At 29.1% G+C, this 22,383-nt stretch overlaps 2 protein-coding genes across 4 annotated transcripts; one reads left to right on the top strand and one right to left on the bottom strand.

Annotated features, from left to right (window-relative positions):
• Nucleotides 1-277: 277 nt before the first annotated feature.
• Nucleotides 278-2,044, bottom strand: LOC145191026 (octopamine receptor beta-1R-like). 2 transcript variants are annotated; one of them, XM_090067239.1, is made up of 2 exons: nt 1,915-2,044; nt 278-1,438 (listed from the first exon to the last, which is right to left on the bottom strand). In XM_090067239.1, the coding sequence occupies exon 2, from the start codon at nt 1,338-1,340 to the stop codon at nt 477-479; it is 864 nt and encodes a 287-aa protein (XP_089923365.1). In that variant the 5' UTR covers nt 1,341-1,438; nt 1,915-2,044; the 3' UTR covers nt 278-476. The 2 variants fall into 2 exon arrangements, with proteins under 2 accessions (XP_089923365.1, XP_089923364.1); XM_090067238.1 differs by lacking the exon at nt 1,915-2,044 and having other exon boundaries at nt 278-1,679.
• Nucleotides 2,045-5,108: 3,064 nt separating this feature from the next.
• Nucleotides 5,109-15,298, top strand: LOC145191028 (phospholipid scramblase 1-like). 2 transcript variants are annotated; one of them, XM_090066730.1, is made up of 9 exons: nt 5,243-5,368; nt 6,191-6,315; nt 6,657-6,773; nt 7,236-7,313; nt 12,188-12,380; nt 12,486-12,597; nt 13,785-13,887; nt 14,055-14,113; nt 14,948-15,298. In XM_090066730.1, exons 2-9 carry the CDS (start codon nt 6,303-6,305, stop codon nt 14,993-14,995), a joined length of 723 nt encoding a protein of 240 aa, XP_089922856.1. In that variant the 5' UTR covers nt 5,243-5,368; nt 6,191-6,302; the 3' UTR covers nt 14,996-15,298. The 2 variants fall into 2 exon arrangements, with proteins under 2 accessions (XP_089922855.1, XP_089922856.1); XM_090066729.1 differs by lacking the exon at nt 6,191-6,315 and having other exon boundaries at nt 5,109-5,368.
• The last annotated feature ends 7,085 nt before the right edge of the window (nt 15,299-22,383 follow it).

A 22,383-nucleotide genomic window follows, 5' to 3' on the forward strand; every position in this document is an offset into this window, starting at 1 on the left:
CAGCTTTTGACAGCTGAAATGTATCGGTAACCATTTCTAAATATAAAAGTGTTGGTAACGAGGTTTAAAAGTAAAAGAAACTGTAGTTTTAAATGCTTTAATGGGCACATCAAAATCTTCAAAATTTTGCTACATGGCACTTCAAATAAATCAAATTAATTTTCAATAGTCACTATTTATCTTGTAATAGATGCCTTTTAGTTGGTTTTGTTTCCTCGAGTATTTTTCTTTGGTTTTCGAAAAATATTTTTATATATCAGCAATATTACATCAAATGGCGACAAATGTTCCATCAAGAAATTTCAAAAACTGTACTATATATGTTACAATAAAAAGTATTCTGCATCTTAAAATTTCTGATTAATAAATTTTTTATTTAAATAATTACATAAAAATATTAGAACCAACTCATCAAGGTTTGAAAGGTATGTGCGTTTTTTATTAATTTAAATTACCAGAAGAAAAGAATCCGAATATTACATGAACGTAGTTGCTTCAATTTCTTGACTACGTCTAAAGTTTCCATTTCCATTCGGGGTTAAAGACGTTCTCAAAGAAATGTTGTTATTGAAGCCAGGCGAATGATAGGTAGAAACTGTTTGCGAATCTGTTGGTTTCGTATAGTGATTCTGGTAATGCGCATTGCAGAAAAAACGTAAAATTTTGCATATTTTTTTAAAGACAGCTTTGCGTATAGATTTATTGAGCAACCCGTATATTAAGGGATTAAACACAATATTAGAATAATTTACTACATTGCTAATCCAGGTTAAAGCTCTCGGGTGGCATCCGTTGCACATAAGATTTGATATCGCTATCACTATGTAACTCAGCCAACACACCAAAAAATTTCCAACAAGTAACAAAATAGTTTTGGCGGCTTTTATATTACTCTGAAAGGAATTAGAGCACTTTCTTGAAGTATTGATTGACATTCTTTGAATTTGTTTTTGGTGTTTATGAGCTATTGAGAACAACGAAAAATTTAAACCAATCATAATAAGAACTGGAAGAAAGAAGTTAATTGATATTTGGTAAACTGCAAATTTGTTCGAAAAAATCATATAGCATGTCTTCTCATGAATTTTTATTGTCGAAGGTCCGTTGATATAAACAGGGAATAGACCTACGTTTATTGTGTAGATCCAGCTTAATGATATAGATATCAATACATTACGTTTCGAAAAATACTGAATTCGTTTAAAAGGAAAGTACACCGACACAAATCTTTCAAATGTTAGCAGCAAAAGATTTATAACAGACGAAGGTAGAGAAAACATGAACAATACTTCTTTGATGCCGCATGGTATGGTTCCATACGGGTAATAACCCCTTAGCATGAAATCAGCATCAAACGGCACAACTGCTATCGCGGTAAGCAAGTCACCAACTGCTAAGTTGATAATGTAAACGTTCGTTATTGTATGAAGATTTCTCTCTGAAAGTATGACAAGTATTAGAATGGCGTTGAATAATATGCCAAAGATAACAATTAATATAAAGCACACTGCCAATGGAATTGAAACTCCAGCACTCAACGGAGAAAACAATGACGAGCTGTTTGTCATCATTAAAGATATTACTAGCTATTAGTATCCTTTTTATTGAAAAAATATCAAAATGTTACTTTTTAAAAAAAATAAAATAGTTTAAACCTCTAACAAATAAAAACCGTTGTTTGACTTTCGTCATTAATAACTTTCTAAAATGATATGTACTTTAAATGATAAGCAGAATTTCATGTTGCTACTTAATACACTTATAGCTTTCTCAATATTTTACCTGAAAATATTTAAACTTGAGTAAGCTCAAATAAAAAACAATAGAAACTTTAGTAAAACATTTTTAAAGTTTATAAAATATTTTAAACATAAAAATGAGTTATTAGATTATTTTTCTGCTGATTAAACTCACCAGTGAACCACTAAAAAAAGATCAACTTTTTGTACTATCGAAAGAATCTTTTGGTTGAAGAACCGAAAGTATCGTTCTGATTCCTCCATCATAGAAGAAATAGCTGATGAAATTGTTTTGAAGACTCAAATGCGACGAAATGCAGTTTTGAAAGTCAGCAAACAAAGTGTTAAATAATTAATTTTGCAGGCCCTTAACAGTTCAATATAACATGTAACAATGAAATTCCGTTGGTCGGCTTTCTATTTGGTACATAGAAAAGTTTGATAAATTGATAAGAGAGCTTTTTAAACACCCTATTGATTATAAATTAAAATTTATCTCTGGGAAATGTTTTCAATGTTTTATTCAGTTTTTCCCTGAATAGTTATTCTTCAACAATTGTTCGCGATGAAACCATATTGATCTGTTCTATTTTGGTATTTTTAAAAAGTTTGCAAAGAACAGCTACAATCGCCACAAATCTTTTATCTATACTCCTGTTGTCGCTAGACTTGAAGAAATTGTTTTTTAAATTTGCCTACTTAATCATTTTTTATTTGAATTTTAAACTAAAGTTTAGAAGGCTTTTGGATCGGTTGTTTCGTTTGCTAAAAGCGTTGGAGAACTTCGTAATTAATTCATTATTTCACCATTTTATTTGAAAAACTTCACCTTAAGTGAAATATTAACAACAAAAGCGCCTATTATATTTATTATTGTAAAAATTTTCGTTATTTTTCTAACTTTCCATCTTCTTTGTTGATGAGTTAATTTCACAAAAAGAATTCTCTTTCGGTTGAAACATTTCAGCAGCTGGTTAAAAATTGATAGTGAGGTTTTTTTTACAGCTAAATAAAGGCGATGTAGTCTTCTGAACGATTCATAAATTTTCATAAATTTTTAACGTCTTAAAACATTAATTCCATAAATTCTACAAAAAAAAATATGTTAAAACAACTTTACGTTGTTAGAACAATAATAAGGTTTATTTAAAATATTTCGTAAGTTAATTTAAAAGACGAACAATAAAATTCTTTTTTGGTTAAGAAAGTGTCTTTTTTGAAAAATGTAAACAACTTTCTTGAAGAAAAAAATCATCAAAGTTTTTTTCATCAAGAAAAATTGATGTATATGGAGTAATATACAAATTAATAAAATAATATTTTTATTAGCTTTAGATTTGTGCATTCTAGTAATATAGTTTGTTTGAGTGCGAATAACTGAATCATTATTTTGTTTCTAGATGGTTTTCAATTGCCCTTACTTTTTGTAACATTTTGTTTTTTTGTTGTATTTTAATCCCACCAACGTTTTTCAATCCACTAATAATTTTATTGTAAACTCAGATCGCAAAAGCATTTTTTGCGAATCACGTTTCTCGCTTAAGTGTATGGGTTTATCTACTGACTGTTGAAAAAAGAACTGTCATTATCTTATTTAATTTTTTTAGATGCCATTATTTTTACACAGATTGAAAAATATGAATAGAATTTCCGCTAGACATTTTCATTTTCAAGATTCTTTAAAAGATATCCAATTGGATTGCTTCCTCCTCTTTTCGTCATAATTATTTCATAAAAAATTTAACATTCACTTTATATAAAAACGAAGTCGCATTTTTTAAAAAAACGAAAGAGGCATTTACCGAAAAAGCGCACAAGTTGACGTCATTCCACAATTGGATGTCAGTTACACAATTTACAATGACGTCATTTATACAGTTTGAAAAAGTTTAAACATAATTAACAAAATCAGTTTTATTTATTTAGAGTATTTCATTAAATTTATGTGAGAAGAAAGAAGGTCCAAATTAATTGTCTCAAAGCTTTATAAAAACAATTTTAATTTTTCTCATACGCAACTCTTAAGTTGCTACGAACCCAGTTTTTTGTCCATAGCTTACTTTAAATTTGAATTTAGATGGTGAATGTTGTTGTAAACAAATTTTTTTTTTTTTAATAATTCAACTTGTTATTCCCTAACTTAGGCAACAATATGAATATTCGAACAGTATTTTAGTCGTTTATTTTGAAAGTGACTATTGTCAATTTTTTGGTTACTAATTGTAAGGATGTTTACAATTTGAGGTTGTCTGTCATAAGCAATTCCTGGTTAAGTATATTCAAAGTATATGGTAACTTTAAACAAGTAAATTTAAACACTTAGTTCAATAGTTAAAAACATCATTTTATTGAAAAGCAAGCTCTTAAATATTTGAATTTAAGTATAAATTGACTTAAATCACAAAGAAAATAGGTAATTTAAACAATATCTCTCTTGCTGCTAGCTTTGCATACAACAGTCTACACAATAGTCATGTATATGTCAATTGACAATAGCCATATAAATATTACCTGTATTTATACACATTTTGACATTTTTAAAAGTTTTCGGAATTCTTTTTTAAAAAAAAACCGTAGTTGTCGTTAAACTATAGTCTGGCAAGTTGCAGACAAAAATTAATTCAAAAAATAATAAAAATGATTAAATGGCGTGATAAGCTGTAGTTATCATTAAAGGATGAAAATATTAAAAGATCAAAATGTAAAAGGATGAAAGATAAGTCTATTTTTGCTGTTAAAACACATTTAACAAACATGAATTTGCTATTTCTAAAGTTTGCATGTGAGAAATAAGTACTTTCTTAAATATCAGCTGTCATGAAAACTGTAAACAACTGTTTAATCACCAAGATTTCTTACAGTTATGTTGAGCAATTTCAATAACTCAATTGAAATTGTAAAGCCATTTCAAAATTAGTTTATATTATACTGTATATTTAGTATATATTAAAATTTTCTATTTACCTTTATAGACACGGTACAATTTTAAGTTAAAAAAATTAACTCTGCAGGGAATGGGAGTTTACTTAAGAAATCTTTTTCCGTTGCTGTTGCTGTCTCTTAAAAAGTAAAAAGTTAATCTATACGCCCATGGATGAATGTAAACAAAAGGTTTTTAAATTTATCAATCACTCTGTAGCCAATCGTCATAATCAAAGTTACGAACAAATCGATTTCAACCAATCAGGTCAAAATGTGAAGATTTAAGAAAACGATGTAATGGAATAAGTTTACACGTTTTAAACTAGCTCAAAACTATAATTCGAAACTATAGTTTCAGTGCTGTGTATTCTATTGATACATAAAAAGTAGATTAGCTTGAAATATAAGTTTGTTTTTTCATATGTAATTATAATGCAGATGTTTAAAAGAAATATTTTTATGCACACAATAGAAAAAAGTATATATTTCAAAGGACATGGATCATCCACTTTCAAAACTACCTGATGGTCAATTTCCAAATCAACAGCCTGGCTATCCACCTCCACAACCTTATTTTCAGCAGCCTGGTTATGCTCCCCCACCAGCTGGTCAACCTGGGTATGGTGCTCCAGGATATGGTGTTCCTGGGTATGCTGCTCCTGGATTTGGTGCTCCTAATGGATATCAACCGATAATGAACCAGCCAAGTGAATAAACTTATTAATTTTACTTGCACAAGCAAAAAAATTTGTTAGAATTTTATTATTATTAACTTTATACACAGTAACAGACAAGGCCTGGACTTAACTTTCACCTGTCAAACAAAAGAAGTAAAAAATGTGAATAGCTCAAAAAAAGACATACAAAATAAATATGGAAAAATTATTTTAGTAATTAATTTTACTTCATAGAAGGTATTTATATTTAACAGGTTGTTTATATTTACATATATTTTTGATATACTTGTTTGTTTTAAAACAGGTTGTTTGTTTTGACAAAATATTAGGTAAGTTTAAAAGTATATCATAGTATATCAAAACTATATTTCTTAATCAAAACTGTAATAAATTTGTAATATACAAGATGTGATTATAAGATTTTTATCTTTTTTTAAGAAACACTAATGACTAGTAAGCAAAAGTTTCCTCTTTGCATCTAACTTAATGTTCAACAAAATATGTTATATGCCTCTCAAATTTAAATAGAAAATATTTACTTGAAGTTTAGATACAAGGGTTTGTTACAAGTATTACATTAGAGATGGAATTAACATAGCATAAAAAAGCATAATCATAGAAAATATTTATTAAATTGTTTGTATGGGTACATTTATACTTTATCTAAAACCTTTTCCCTTAAAAAAAAAAAAATAATAACTTCCCTTCCTGCTCATTTTATTCCACTGAATATCAGTCAATGCTTTAGTTTCTATAAGGCCTCATTTCTGTTTTTATTATTATGAAAAACATAGAAATTTTAGATAAATGCCTAAAATAAAAAATTTCACTCAACTGTTGATTGTTTTTTAGCCAACAAGTATTCTAGTGAATGTTCAATTAAGTTTATCCATGCTGATCTCTTAATACAAAGCTCAAAAAGTAATGCTGCTTGACAAAATAAATCTGGGATGGTTCTTAAGTTATGAGACCCAAAGGTAAAAAAATCACAATGCTAGATGTGACATCACAGTGCTAGATGTTGCATCACCAAGCTAGATCTAAATCTTAAGTTTATATAGTATAAATTTACTGTAGTTTTAAGAAAAAATCAAAATACAATCATTGGCTAGCTCCAGGTCTTTATTTCTTTTTAATTGATTCATATATAGATATCCAAAAGTAATAATGTTTTTGGATATTAATTCTTGTTTTAAATGATGATCCTTTTAGCAAACTTTATGCGGTCTAGCATCAAAATCGGAATTTGCAAAATTTCTTTGCCATAAAAAATTGACTTTTTAAAATTTGTGTTTCATATTTTAACTTTTGATTTCAGATGCGGAACAATGGATGGCATTCCCTCATGCACCCCCACCTGGTTGCCCACCTGGTCTTGAGTACTTAATGCAAATTGACCAACTTCTAGTGAAGCAACAGGTTGAACTACTGGAAGGTAAAAAAAAAACTCTCTTAAGATTTCACATTTTTTAAAAAATGATGATAGCACCTGTTTTTTACACTTAAAATTTTTTTTTTGGATGCATTAGATACAGTTAGATTTAATTACAGATAGTACTGACTTCATAGTAAAAAAACTTTTAAGTATTTAATTTGATATAGTAACTGTTGAGGTTTGAACTTAAAGAACATCTTTTGATTGGGTCTCAAATTACATGAATAATAACTTATAGAATAGTTCATTTTAGTCTTTTGTCAAAATAAAGGTCTAAGAAATGGTAGTATTTTGAAATCATACTTGTGCATTTATTTTTTTTCCAAGGTGAAGTATTATTTGTGGCTAGTAATTATATAACTATTCTATTAAATGTTATCAAAAATTAACTTACAAATGTTATCAAAAAGTAACTTATAAATGTTATCAAAAAGTAATTTATAAATAACTTTTGTTGTGTAGCAATAACAGGTTTTGAGACATGCAATAAATACAAAGTGAAGAATTCAATGGGTCAAAATGTTTATTTTGCTGCAGAAGGTATCTTAGTTTTTGTTTATTGTTATCATTAATATAAGTATTATTTTTTTAGTAGTAGCAATCCATTATAGCATAATCAGCTGCATTAATTATTTTTTAACATTCAATATAATGTATAAAGTGTAAGTATTTTGTTTTTAATATTATTTTGAAATTAATATTAAGTTTATTTTTAAAATAGTTACATAAAAAATTAAGAATAGAGACCTCAAATCTACTACTCATGTATGTATGTATGTATGTATGTATGTATGTATGTATGTATGTATGTATGTATGTATGTATGTATGTATGTATGTATGTATGTATGTATGTATGTATGTATGTATGTATGTATGTATGTATGTATGTATATGCATACATGCAAGCATGTAGGTAAGTAGGGTAAAGGTAGGTAGGGTAAAAGTAAGTAAATTTTTAACAATAAGATAATTAACATTAATTCATTCTAAATTTTTCTATAAATTTTTGGTAAATTATTTATATCAATTTTCCAATTTGCTATAAATATAAATTATTTATAGCAAATTTCCAATTTGCTATAAATAATTTACTGAAAAGTATGCACCCACAAGTTTAAACATTTGATTAATTCAGTTGCTAGCAAGTTTATATATATTATAAGTATTTGATTCAGTTGCTAGCAAATTCTTGATGGTGAAGGAGTTTGATAGAATTCTGATCAAAAGTTTAGCACACTTAAGATTTAAATTGCAATAGTTTTCTTTAAAAATGAAATAGATAAGTAAAAATAAGTATTTTTGGTTTATTTAAAATCAAAATTTATCCAATTTTTTTTATCTGATTTATTTTTACTTTACCTAAGTTATTTAAGTTAAATTGAGTAACAGAAAAAAGAAAGTAAAAAAATTGCTCAAAAGTTAAATACTTCAAATTAAATTTGATTTTAAGGCAGAGATGATAAGTAATATGGCTCCCTTTGTTCTGGATAGAAATTTCAACCCTTCTAATAGAATCAAACAGCTTTTAATAATATTTGATTGATAAGCTGTTGAATGATTCTTCCAAATCTTTTCTTAGAGATTCAACTGATGTTACTGGTGCTTTAATCATTTTTCAGTCCAGTGTTGTCTATTTTTTTTTTAGCCAAGTGGTTACAGTTTTTGATTTGTAGTGTAGATCATTATCTTGCTGGAAAATCCATTCAGGTTCTTTGCCAAAAAAATGTAAAAAGTCAGAATCAAAATGTTTTTAAGAATTTTTATATATCCATGTTAATCCCTTGTAAAATAAATGGTGTCTATGATGCCTTTTAGCAATATTTTTCAATAGAAGGTAGTGTAGTTTGATTTGTCACTGAATGCTATTCTTTTTAGCACAAAGTTAATCATTCTCTCTGCAAAATTTGATTTATTTTATTTGATCTGTTAGTTTTAGTAAGAGTTTTCTAGCAGCAATATAATAGTATAGCTTTTGGTCAATTAACCTTTACAATCTGTCTTAATGTGTTTTATAATAGCCGTCTTAGGTTTCTGTGGAATCTTTTCTGCTGAGTACTTAGGATTTTTTCTTATGATTCTGTAAATAATATTATTATTCGTGATACTTGTTGCCCAGAACACTTTTTGTCTGCAGTACTACTAGTATCTTTAAATTTGTGGGCTGTTTGCAGACATTCTTTTATACTGTGCTCTCTGTTTTTTCTTCAAATATTTTACCCTTATCAAATTACTTTTTTCCAAACTATTGCTGGCATATTGCCCAATCCTGCCTGGAGAGCCTCAAAACATACAAGTCATGCTCAAAAAATAAAAGCAATTGGGTTTGGTAGCCCATACATCCATGTTTCAAAAAATAAAAAAATTTAAATCATCTGCCTAGGTTCAAAGAAAAAAAATGACTTTGAATTTTCTCATGTTATTGGCTCCTTTCCTAAAGGCATAAGGAAGAAAAGATGATATTTATGAATAACTATAAAATTTGATAATCACCAGAGAAAATAAAGTTTGATAAAAAATAACCATATAAAATAAACAAAATGAAACTAGATTGCTTTTATTGTTGATCAATTTTAAATTGCATAACCCTAACTTGCAACAACACTAAATTTGGTTTCCAAATTGTCTCTTTTTGAGCCAAACTATCAAGCAAATTTTCATGAAACAGGGTTGCAGCTTGAAGATTTTTTAACAAAAACTATAATTGCATCATCAGAAAAAAAATTGCTATACAAAGAGTGCACGGTTGTTCACTGCAAAAATCTCTCTGACTTTCTAGCAGAAATTTCACTTAAGAGAGAACTTCAAGCAGGTCATCTCATAAAGATTGGAACTGATGGAGGTTGAGGCTTCCTAAAGCTTACAGTAAGTCTTCAAAGAATAAATGATGAAGATGATTCAAGCAGTCCACTTTCAAAAAAAATCCTCACCTCTCAAGCTCTAAAAGGCAGTGGAGTTAAAAAGCAATTTTTGATTGCAGTTGCAGAGGATCTACATGAGAATTACAGCAACATCAAAAACTTTATTGAGCTTGTTCAACCTGAAAATGTAGACTTTGTGGTCTTTTTTGACTTGAAAGTTGCTAACATTTTATGTGGTTTGCAATGTCACTCTAGCTCACATCCATGCCTATACTGTGATAGTGAAACAAAGAACTTAGCTGAAAAAGGTGTGCTCAGGAAGCTGTCTGATCTTCAAAATTGTTGCATAGACTTTCTTTCAAAAGGTGGTGACATTAGGAGGGCAAAGTTTTTCGAAAATGTTGTCCATGAACCACTTCTAAAAGCTGATCCAAGCAAATTCATTTTTGAACTAATTCCGCCAATGGAACTTCATCTGCTTCTTGGGATAGTAAATCACTTATTCAAAACACTAAAAGAAGAATTGCCAGAAGCAGATGAGTGGCCAAAAAGACTCAACATCACAATCCAACCAAATCATGGCGGACAATTTGCTGGCAATGATTGCCAAAAACTCCTGAAAAATGTTGATGTGATAGATCAGCTCTTTGAGAGCCTAGATTCTACAGTTTTGGCTATCATTGATGCATTCAAAAAGTTCAGTGCTGTTGTTAGAGCCTGTTTTGGAAACGTCCTTGACAAGGAATATGAAAAAAAAAATTGAAGAATTTCGTACATCTTTTTTTAAGTCTATGATTTGGAAGTGTGACCCCAAAAGTGCACATTGTTTTTTTTCACATTGATGATTTTATCAGAATGAAGAAAAAATCCCTTGGTCCTTTCATTGAACAATCTTTGGAAGCTCTTCATCACGATTGCATCTTTAATGAACATTGAAACCTTTCACTTTAGAATATGTGTTTGTGACGAAAAGAATCAACTGAAAAAATACCTATGGATTTATTTAAACTGATTCAAAAATGTATTTATGAGATTAAATATTTATTTGTTTAACCTGTCTGTAATTGTAATTTGTAAAAAAACCCATAGAAAATAAAACCTATAATATTTAGAATTTTGAAACAGTCTTTGCCAAAGTTTAATTATAGACACTTTTAATAGTTATTTTTATTTTGCGACAGTGTTTTAAGTTTAGAAATGATTCAAATTCAAAGAAAAAATGGTGGTTAAAGAAATGTTTTCCATGAGAAGTAAGGTCAAAATGACAAGTTCAAAGTAACAAAGATTTCCTACACATTGACAGATGGCTTAATTTTTTATTTTTAAAGCCTCTATGTATAGACTATGTATAAACAATAATAGTAATATCAGTTTTATTATTTATTTCTTATTTTTGAGTGTGTCTTTTGTGGTTTGAGGTTTTCCTGGCAACAAAGCAAGGAGACAAAAAAAATCAAAGTCATTTTTTTCCTTGGTTGTAGGCAGGTGATTTCAATTTTTTAATTTTTTGAAACATGGTTGTATGGACTACCAAACCCAGTTGGTTTTATTTTTTGAGCATGACTTTAATGTTTTGAGGCTCTCCAGGCAGAAGTGTGGTATTTTGTTGCTTTATGAAGTTATTTTAATAAAGTGTTTTCATTTTAAAGTGTTTTTTGTCTTTTTTAAGTTAACATCAAAACACATATTTAACTGCTCCTTGATTGTTTGTGTACTAGCACTTAAATTGACATAAGCATAACTTAATCATTATGACCAGTAGTAGAGCCTTGTCTCTAGTACTAAATCCTTAGAACTTTTTTTATGCAACACAGCTGTTTTGTGTAATTATGAAAAAATAATTTTCAACAATCAATATCTTGAAACACTCATAAAATCTTTAACTATTGAATTTTAAATTTCATTTGATTTTGGCCCTTGTTTTGCTGATATTAAAAATTTTGATTCTTGTCACTCAGATATTGAACAAATATTTGTGAACATTTTCATGGTTAAACAGACTTAAAAACCATCAAAGTAAGAAAAATATTGCAATTCAATCTTTCTTTTTCATTGTAACATATAGTACATTGGCAATTCAACAAAAAATGAATCAAGTTATTTAGAAGAACTTTGCTCATTCACCAAAGTATTTTGACAATTGAAAAATTCAATGAAATAAAATTTCTTCAGCATAAGTTATCACCAAGTTTGTCTCCTAACAACAGTTTTTCAGAAATTCAAAGCAAAAGGTGTATATTGGTATTTGCAGTATTTTGTTGACCTTTCAAAATCAACAAGATGGAATAGAATTAGTAGAATAGACTGTTGAATAATAATTTTTGCTCTGCTAATAGTAATATTGTTTAATTTTTGCTTAAAACATTTCATGCAACATGTTATATACTAGTTTCAATATGTAAGTTTAATTACTATTATTACTTTTTTTTAAAACTACTGTAAATCCAAAGTTCTGTTGCTTCATTTTAATCAATATTAATAACTGAAGTGGAGTTCCTTAATATTCAGAGTAAATCTATTACTCTATCTTTATTTTTTTCTTGACATTATCAAGATACTGATTGTTGCACCCGACAGTGTTGTGGGCCTGCTCGTCCTTTTGACATAAAGATTTTTGATAATAACAACCAAGAAGTAATACATTTAAGTAGACCTCTAAGGTGTGGTGCATGTTGCTTTCCATGCTGTTTGCAAGAGCTGGAGGTTACTTCCCCCCCTGGTACTATCATTGGCTATGTGATACAGAAGTAATTAATCCATAAAACTATCATTAAAGCTATGATATATTGTGTAAAATTTATTTTATTCATAATTTTTTATTATTTTAACAAATTTAAACTGCCTTTTTTTAGGTGGGCTTTCTGTGGATCTTTATTTCAAGTTTGTGATGCGTTAAAAAATCCTGTGCTTCTTATTGAAGGTCCAATTTGTACAGTTAACTTATGCGGTGATGTTGAATTTAAGGTGACTTTTATTAAATTACACTGGTTAACAAAATTTAGGCTTTTTTTTGTCACATGAAAACAAATATCAAATTTTGAATGTACTAGAGCCACCAAGCAATGATGTATCAATGAAAAAAGTTTCACAAATCAGGTTTCCTTGTGACATCAAAATATATTTTCGTAAAAAGTACAAAAATCAGCAACACTTAGAGAAATTATTGCTTAATGTACTATAAATACTTATGATTATTTGTGAATATTTGGCTTCTGGTAGGTCCCATCTAAATCTCCAACAAGAATCCCAACTTTCTGATTGATTTGAAGTCTTTGGCACAGGCAGTTTGGTACTATGTAGGATGGGTCTGTTGCCTGAAGACAAGTTTAGATACTGGAAAGTGTGTTTGGAGATGGTTGTAGTTCCTTTTGTTTGAGTCAAACAAAAATAACATTTTCCAATTACTATTTTCTAATAATTTGGCAGATCCTTTAGCTCCATCAAATTATTAGTTTAGCTAATAGGAAACGTTTACATTCTTGTTTACATTCTTGTTTAGCCCAACCTAATAACAGTTTTACACAAGTTACACAACACATGTGGAACCCAGGATTTATCTTATGTGGAACCCAGGATCTTGATGCTGTACAGGAAATCCAAAATAGTCTAAATAGTATTGTTCAAATAGTGGTTTGAAATTTCAATTCTGAGATGTAATAGTTAATTCTCCACACACATAGCAAATTTTTAGGGTTGTTTGAACACGTTCGTGGCATATTTACGATGTAACTAATTTAAATAAAATGTAAGTTAGTTGAATGCAATAGTTATACAGTCGCCTTAAGGAAGTTATTCAAACAAAGACATGCATGAGGTCAGAAATGAAAATGTAGCTGTCACTAAAAAACTGGGTGTCATTGAAAGAAAAATATAATTTTTAAGATGGTACAACAACATAAACAAAAATCATTACAAAGTTCATGTAACAAAAACAATATTTACCAGTGTTATTTGCATAAGTTTCACATCAAGTTGTTACATCATGTATATCATCAAAGTTTATGGTGCCATAATTTTGTTCTTTTAAATGTTTTTAGTATTCTAAGAAAATATTAGAAATAGTTTTCTAAGAAAATAGTAGAAATTCTTTCTTAAAAAGTTCACTAACATTGTTTTATTCGTAAATTGTACTGACAAAAGCTTACATATAGGTTTTAACAATGGATGGTACCAATCAAGTCGGAAGGATATCTAAACAGTGGAGTGGTTTATTAAAAGAAGCACTTACTGATGCCGATACATTTGGAATAACATGTCTGTTATTATCTTTCATATAAAATATTTATCTTATGTTTAAATTTATTCAGTTATGTTAAAAAATAACAATTAGAACTTGCTAGCATAAATAAGTAAAAGGAGGCCTGGTATTGATTTAAGTAATTTTAGTTATTATAGTGAATCTATTTTTGTTTTCCGTTCAGTTCCGATGGACTTAGACGTGAAAGTAAAGGCTGTTATGTTGGGCGCATGTTTTCTAATTGTAAGTTTTTAAAAATCGACAGGTACCATATTATCTATGTGTTACCAAGGATTTATAATGCTATGCAATAATTGAACCCAAAAATTTAATATTTATTAAAACTCCTACCAAAGTTTCACTAAAAACTGTTATATGGAGGTGTTCATCAAACGGTTAACACATTTTTTTATTTTATGAGTTAAACATGTAATTTGTTGGATAAACTGCTATTTTGCAACAAGCAAAAATGTGTTGAGTCATTCTCCGATTATACTGTCTTTTAGCGCATAAAATGTTAGCCCATATTTGATTTATTGCCTTACTGCCATTTAACGTGTGGTTTAACCAAAAGTTTTCTTCTTTTGCGTTTAGTTTTCTCTTTTTGTTATCTCGAAACAATGCTGATGCCGAACACCATACATAGCACCATCCACATAAAGAAAGTCTTATAACGGTTGTTCTAGAAAAAATTCCGTTAGGCCAATATTCTAAGACCATGAATTTAAACTTCTATAATTTTTTTTTTTTTCGTTATTATTAGTAACTTGATAAAATTGGATCGAATTTCCCGTCATTAATTAAAAGCTTTAAAAACTTCGGTAGTTAACATTTTTTTAAACTCTAATTTAAACGTTAAATCTGTCCAGTTAAATATTTTTAAACTCTTTTAATAAGACATTGAAAAACATTTTTTTACAGTTTCCAATAAAAAAACAACTTATTTTTCAGGTGCTTTGTGAAATCTCGATGATAAGAAGGAAATCTTTAAACTAAAAAAAAAGCTTTTTAAAAAGTTTTTAAAGTGGCTTTTATTTTTGATAAATTTTGTTTATAATTTTGTTTTTTTCTTTTCAGGATTTTATGTTCTTCGAAACTAGCGACAACAACAATAATCATCATTGATGACATTTTTTTAAAAGTTTGTTTGCATGTGTTTAGATGATTTTTAATGGTGTTTTCCAATCGTTAAGTTTCTAAGCTAAAGTTTAAGTTTACGTGTACTTTAAAATAATTTTTGGTTGAAAATAACTTATGTAATACAAAAAGGAAGATGTCCCATCTGTTGAATACCACTGATTTAAATTAGTGGTACTCAACAGATGGGGCATGTTCCCTTTGTATTAGAGTTAATTTAGAAAAATTATTTGTTTTGTTTAAATGATTTTTAAAGACTTTTTATTTATTTAAAAATACATTTGTAAACATTATCAAATGTTTTTAGTATCTCTTAACTCTTAACAAGATCGGAAAGAGGTATTTGATACAGAGACTCTTGGATTATCTATTCTAAATCTTGATTTAATACAGATACTCTTGGATCATCTATTCTAAATCTTGATAATAAAAAAATCTCGATATTATATATTTCTAACTCCATGTTTCCATATACTAAAAATGTGTGATATAGAAATTAATTTTATCTTACGTTTGTATCACTATGCTCTCTGCTTCGTCAAGAATTTTTAAATTTGATTTTGTTCGGAATATAAGTTTACGTACTTTCTAGTTTCTAAGTCATTTCTGCGAGACACTTCAATATTATACTGTTGAAAATCTTCAAACAACTACCAACATACCTTTAAAAAGAACAAACCAAACTTGTTAAGTAAAGAATTAACCTTAATGTCAGAAAGGGTGTTAGAAGCCATATAAAACAAAAAGTTTTTTGACAGAATCTCCTCATAGAGAGAAGAATCAGCGTAAAAAATGAGATTCTTCAAATAAAATGTATTGAATGTATAAGCAATTGTGAGCAGACCCAAGCACTTAATTCTTATTGAATCTAAAGAAAATCCTCTTGAAGTGCGTAAAAAAGACATTGAATCAGGAATCTTAATATATTTTTATTTTACTATATATGTATGTGTTTCTGAAAGTTTGAATTTTTTTATTCAGGAGATAATTTTTTAGGAAAATCGTAAGAACTGAATATAAACAATCCCATATCTATGTATCATTTTCCCTAACATTCAGTTCACTTTCAAAATTATCAAGATCGAGTCTTTGAAGCATGATCCAAAACAATTAAATTTGAATCTCAAGTTCATGATCTTTTTAGTAAGGATAATTCTGCCCTTTGAATTGTTGGCAAAAAAGTATGGACGGACATGTTTGCAAATGATGATAGAAGGATGGAACAATTTTCTCAAAATAAAAACTCAAACTTGTTTATGACTGGATAAAAGATGCACTCAACAACAAGTAATCCAAAGACTTTGGGAATTGTAGCCAAATGTCATTCCATACTAACAATTGGACCTCGTCTAGTTGCCTGGAGTAGGCGAGGTACATTTGTCTGTAGTGAATGATCCATGATACCCATACATTAGATTGGCATTGTTTTATACTGACATTAACTTTGTGATTCAAAAATTTGGATAGTGTTTTAAAAACTTTTAAGGAAGCATGTAGCGTCAATGATAAGGTTCTGAAAGCTTTAAGGAAGCATAACGCGTCAAAGATAAGTTATTGAGAATATAATCAAGGCCTGGCCTTGAAATCGTCAAGAAAAAACGTTGACATGTGAAACAGCAGCCAACATGAAGGCAGTTTTCTCAAAACCTGGACAAGCTGGACATGTTTATTTTCTCATTTCGTGTAATTAAGAGGCTACATACAAATAATGTTATTTTTCACAATTTTAATTTGAGTGAGACCAATTAAAATCATTCAGTTTGTCGTTACAAAATGGACTTTAAATACTTTCATACTAGTCGGAATTTAAATACTATCAGACATATAGGAGCCAATTTAAATTTCGAGAGATGGATGAAATGAACAATTTATGGATATTATCTCAATTAAGAGAGTTTCAAGAATTTGACTATTTATTGCCTATTCTTATGATCATACAAATGTATTTTAAATTCTGGTCTTCTGATAAGAAGGCAACAAATTACCTAATCTATTCTACAAAGATGAATTACTTAAAAAGTGTATATTCTACGATGAAACCAACGACCAGTTAGTATTAATGGAAAGAGAGCGAGTTACTTTTTTTGCACTTTCCATTCGACAAATAGAACAAGGTGTAAAAGCCATCCTTTGGTGGAAGTCTACTAAGATTAATTACCGCTTCAGACATATGCAACAAAAAGAATATATTACATTAGCTGATGATGATGATGATGATGATGATGATGATGATGATGATGATGATGATGATGATGATGATGATGATGATGATGATGATGATGATGATTTTCAAGCTTTAATGTAAAACACTTACTACAGAAACTTGAGAGAATTTATTAGAGAGATGGTTGAAGTTAAAAGTGGTTGTGATAGAAATCCTTTTCATAATTTTTATTGTAAGTCTTAATCTTATTCTTGTTATTGTTAAAATTTTTAAAACAAAATAAAAGTTAAAAAAAAACATTTTTTTGCTTGTCATTAAGAAAAACCGTTTGACGGAGTTGAACGAACCGTTTTCCCACTTATGTAGAATGAAATAGTTATGACTATGCTTATTCTTTTGCTCTTAATTAATTATTGAATAACCTTTTTGCAAATATTTTTTGATCATGTTGTAGAAGATTTTTTCCTGAATAAGATGATATCAAATTTTAATTTAAAAAAAGTTTTTTTTGATAATTTCTTAAGTTTTCGAATGCGTGATGATATTTTTTTTCTTTTTTTGAAAAATGGACATAAAATTAAATTTAACATTAATGAACTTAATAAGTATACTTGTAGAACTTTTTACGCTGGCCAAGAATCTTTTTTCAAAGTTAAACTTGCTATTCAGGGAAAAAAGTTGAGATAAAAACGAAAACGGAGACGTGCGGGGTTAAATGAAATAACGCTAATTGCTCACTTGTTAAATCCGGCTTATATTAATTAAATCTCTAGAGACCAATCAATCTCTATAAATTTTAAATCAGGTCTTGTTAAATCTATTCTAATGTAAAATATGCCTCGAAACAACTTGCTCTCAAAGAAAAAAAAAAACCATGCACCGAAGAGCAAGTTGCACTTGCAGTGCTCAGTGGTCCAGGACCATGCCATAAATAAAAAAATATATATTGTTTTATAATAAAAACTCAATCTTAAAATTGAATTGTATATGTTATGTGAAGACCAGATTTAAATTTCCAAGGTCCGTAATTTTTTTAAAAATTTGTCTAAGGAGGGTTTAAAGTTCAAAGACTGAAGAAAATTCCATTTTTTCGGGCAAAAATCTGTCTGCAAACTTTAATACATGCTGACTCCTACCGATATCAAAGCTATGAAAATTGTTTTGAATATTCTTAGGAAATGTAGAAGGTCAGCATAAAATAATTTAGAAATGTTAAAAAGCTTACAAAAGACACAATTTACCGCTTGTTAAACACTTTTTTAAATAAATTGTTAAAAAATAAAACTTTGATCGACCAGGAAAATTTTCGCCCAGGTTTGCCCACTTTGAAATATTTTGCTTTTGAAAAAATAGCGTGTTTAGAAAAATTTAGAAAAAGCTTTGGCTGTTTTTGTTTGCTTTTGTACCTATAGGGTTAGTCCAAACATGATGTATTTAGACTAAAATGCAGCTCCCCTCTCACTCCCAATGTTTTGAAATATTGTTTTTTCTAGTTTCAACCGTGAAAACGAATAGCGGAATATTCTAGAATAAAAGCGGAAAAAACGGATAAACAAAACAATCAAAACAAATAACATTCACAAAAAATCAAGTAACTAATAAGTGGTGAAACCAAGTTTTTATATAAAGAACAAAGTCATTTTTGATTACTTGTTTAAATGAAAGTATGAGAATAAATATGTAAGTTTAATTAGTAAGGAAGCACAAACAACTTCTTTAACGTAAAAACCATGCTATTAATGTATTGCTTTTGTCAGCAAAAAGATCATTAACTTATTATTTTCAATATGGCGAATACTAGGGTTTTTAGTGGGATTTTTTACAACTTTGACTTCGAATTAGAGCACTTTCCGTTGATTTTCAGGTCCATGTTTTTATATTTTTCTGAATCAGCATAAAATTCTCTATCATAATCAAAAATAAAAAAAAAAAGGGGGGGGGGGGGGGGAGAAACTGCAGTAGCGCCGATTTATAAATCGTTACGAGAAATGGTTACATATGGAATTTATTGTAAATGAACCTCAACAGCAAGTTATAATAAACAATTTACAACGAGGTGCACCATCAAAATTATTTAAAGATTTCTCAATAAGGTCCAAGAAAAGAAGATCGTCAGACATTAAAAAATTAGGAGTTACCAATAAAATCCTGTTTCATGCCCTTTTTCTTAATCTCAACAAAGAAGGACGAATTAAAGACGCCCAAGTTCTGAAACATTTGATGGAAAGTAAAATTGATGGATCCTGCAATATATCACACTCTAAAAGCTACTCAGCAGAAGAAGTTCTAGCTTTAATGTTAGACTGTAGAATGAGTAGGGCTGACTATCAAACTATTCGCCAAGGGGCCTTAGATAAAGGTTATACCCTGCCTACAATTATATTGTGAAAGCTAAAAATGATTGCATTCCAGATTCTGGAATTGTTACCTCAGACTACAGTGCTTCTGTGAATCTTCAAGGAATAATGGATCACAGTGCAAACAGGATTTGGAAAGTCATGGATAAATCAAAACTACCTGAGCCTTGCAATACTCTTCTTCTTATAAGCAAAGTTGGATTTGATGGTTCAGCTGGACAGTCTGTTTATAAACAGAGATTTGAAGATGAAGAGGACAGAATCCCAGTTCCAGTTGAAGAATCTTTGTGTCTTTCATGTACAGTACCTGTGCAACTTAAAATACAGGAAACTAATGTTATTCTTTGGACTAACCCCAAAACATCCTCAACCCAATATTGTCGCCCTGTTCGAATGCAATTCGCTATAGAAAATCAGCAAATTGTTAAAGCAGAATATGATTTTTTTATGTCAACTGAGCTGAGAGCAACAACCATAGACTTATTTCAAGTCAAGCACAAGTTAGAATGTACTATGATTGATGGCAAAGTTTCCACTCTTCTTTCTCAATTAAGTGATTCTTATCAAGTTTGCAATGTTTGCGGATTAACGCCTTAAAAAATGAATGACTTTGAAATTGCTTATAATAGACAAACTAATCAGATGTCTTTAGACCTGGGAATCCACACTCTCCATCTCTGGATTCGCTGTTTTAAATGTCTGTTACATATTGGACAGAGAAGAAGACCAGGATATAATGATTCTGGATTTTTTCATGCAAATACACCTGAAAAGAAACAAATAGTTGCAAGCAGAAATTCAGATAAAAATTAAAAATGCACTTGGACTTGTTGTTGATGTGCCAAGAAGTGGTGGCTCTGGTACATCCAATGATGGAAACACAGCAAGAAGGGCATTTAGAAGCCATGAAACTTTTGCTGAAATACTTGGAGTTGATAAAGGTCTTGTTAAAAGATTCTTTATTATTCTTTGTGTGCTGTCCTGTAAGCACCCAATTGACCCAGATAAACTTGAAATATATTGCAAAGATACATTTAAAACATATGTAACACATTTTAAATGGTATCCTATGCCTGCTGGAGTTCATAAGATGATTGTACATTCACATCAGGTTGTAAGAAACAAGCGGGTTCCAATTGGACTCTTATCTGAAGAAGCTCAGGAAAGTAGAAATAAAGATGTTAAAAACTTTCGAGAACATTTTAGAAGAAAATATTCTCGAAAAGTTACAAATGAAGATGTAATGAGAAGATTGCTCTGCTCATCAGACCCCTTTATCCCTTCTATGAGGCGAAGTTCTGAATCAAAGAAGGAGCTTGCTCTTCCAGAAGAATGTTTAGACCTTCTTTTGTATTTTTCATAAAAATATTATATTCTTCATATCTAAATGATGTATTGATAATATGGGTCCTATTAACTTTATTTGAAGAAATCTGCAAAAAGCTGCATGCTTAAAATAGGGGTATATGTACTTTTTTTTTTACAGTAGGGATGTGACACATGTTTAATTGCTATTTTTCAAAAACTCAAAACCTTTATAATTACATTTTTTCAAATAGCTCAGTTTAGTAAAAATGGTTTAAATATAGAAATATTTAAGAAACTTTATTTTTATTTATAATCTTGGTGTAAAACCAACATTACACACACTTTTTAATTTTGGTATGTTCTTGCTGTGCAACCATATGCACAGAATATTCATGTCTAGGTAATTATAAAATATGGTGCTTGGTCTTGTCTCCTTGAAGATTTTGTTGTTTAATCGACCAGGAAGTCAAAAGTGTTATGGAAATAAGATTTAACTTATAGATCTAAAAATATTAAGCATGGAATTCTCGAAACTATTTTTGTTTCGATACGTTACGAAACGAGACTCGTAACGGAACTCTTCTCGAAATGTTTTTGAGTTACGAGAGTAAAGTTTTTAAACTTTCGAGAAATTTATTTCGATCGGGTCCCGGTTGTTACGAGAATCATTACGAGAACGGTTTCGAGTTTCTCGTAATGATTCTCGTAACAACCGAAACTCATTTTTCCCAAATTTTCATTTTCTCATTACGAGAATTATTTGTGTTTCGGGATATTTCGAGTTATTTCGAGTTCCAGAAATGATTTGCAAAAAATTTGATTAACCAGTTAATCAGTTGAAGTACGCATTTTTAGGACATTTGACGAGCGCGACAGCTGAATTTTGTTTTCTTTTTTTAAAAAACACAATTAAAGGTTGAAAATATCAATTTAAAGTCTTTTATTATATTACTTATCAAGACTAGGGTTAGGACTATTGTAATTGTAATTGTAAAAATTAAATACAATTACACATTACAATACAATAAAATTGTATCGTAATATTACAGAAGATTAATTCTTCTGCGGCTGAAAATTCAGCCACTTATAGACTAAAAATTGCTTCTGCGGCTGAAAATTAACGCATGCGCAAGTATTCATATTAATTTACTTCATTTTCTTAACTTAAATATCATTGTGAGATATCTTTTAGGAATTTGAAGAGAATTTGAAGATAATTTAAAAAATACAATGAGCGACCTATCGATTGGAAAATCTTTTGAGAATTTAGTTTTTTTTTGATGTTATCATTTATTTGTCATCTCGATGTGACTTTGCGCATGCGTTAATTTTCAGCCGCAGAAGCAATTTTTAGTCTATAAGTGGCTGAATTTTCAGCCGCAGAAGACTCAAGCATTACAGAAACAATAACAAAATTTTACTTTAGTAATGTATTGTTGTGATGAAAAACAATTACAATAAGTATTGTATTGTTTTTCTTCTAACAATACAATAAAATTCGAGAACTATTGTATTGTTTTAATGAAATAAAATTACAATAACTATTG

The sequence above is a fragment of the Hydra viridissima genome, unplaced genomic scaffold, assembly GCF_058129835.1.
Source record: "Hydra viridissima isolate aposymbiotic clone 2 unplaced genomic scaffold, HvirCarnegie_v1 scaffold_11, whole genome shotgun sequence".
In the NCBI taxonomy this organism is placed as follows: Eukaryota; Metazoa; Cnidaria; class Hydrozoa; order Anthoathecata; family Hydridae; genus Hydra; species Hydra viridissima.

What these genes read in the sequence shown, in the direction of transcription:
- LOC145191028 (XM_090066729.1), top strand. Translation starts at nt 5,158, where the DNA reads ATGGATCATCCACTTTCAAAACTACCTGATGGTCAATTTCCAAATCAA. An exon ending in GCGGTGATGTTGAATTTAAG is followed by an intron (nt 12,598 to 13,784) that starts GTGACTTTTATT and finishes GCTTACATATAG; the next exon opens with GTTTTAACAATGGATGGTAC. An exon ending in TGGGCGCATGTTTTCTAATT is followed by an intron (nt 14,114 to 14,947) that starts GTAAGTTTTTAA and finishes TTTTCTTTTCAG; the next exon opens with GATTTTATGTTCTTCGAAAC.
- LOC145191026 (XM_090067238.1), bottom strand. Translation starts at nt 1,571, where the DNA reads ATGATGACAAACAGCTCGTCATTGTTTTCTCCGTTGAGTGCTGGAGTT.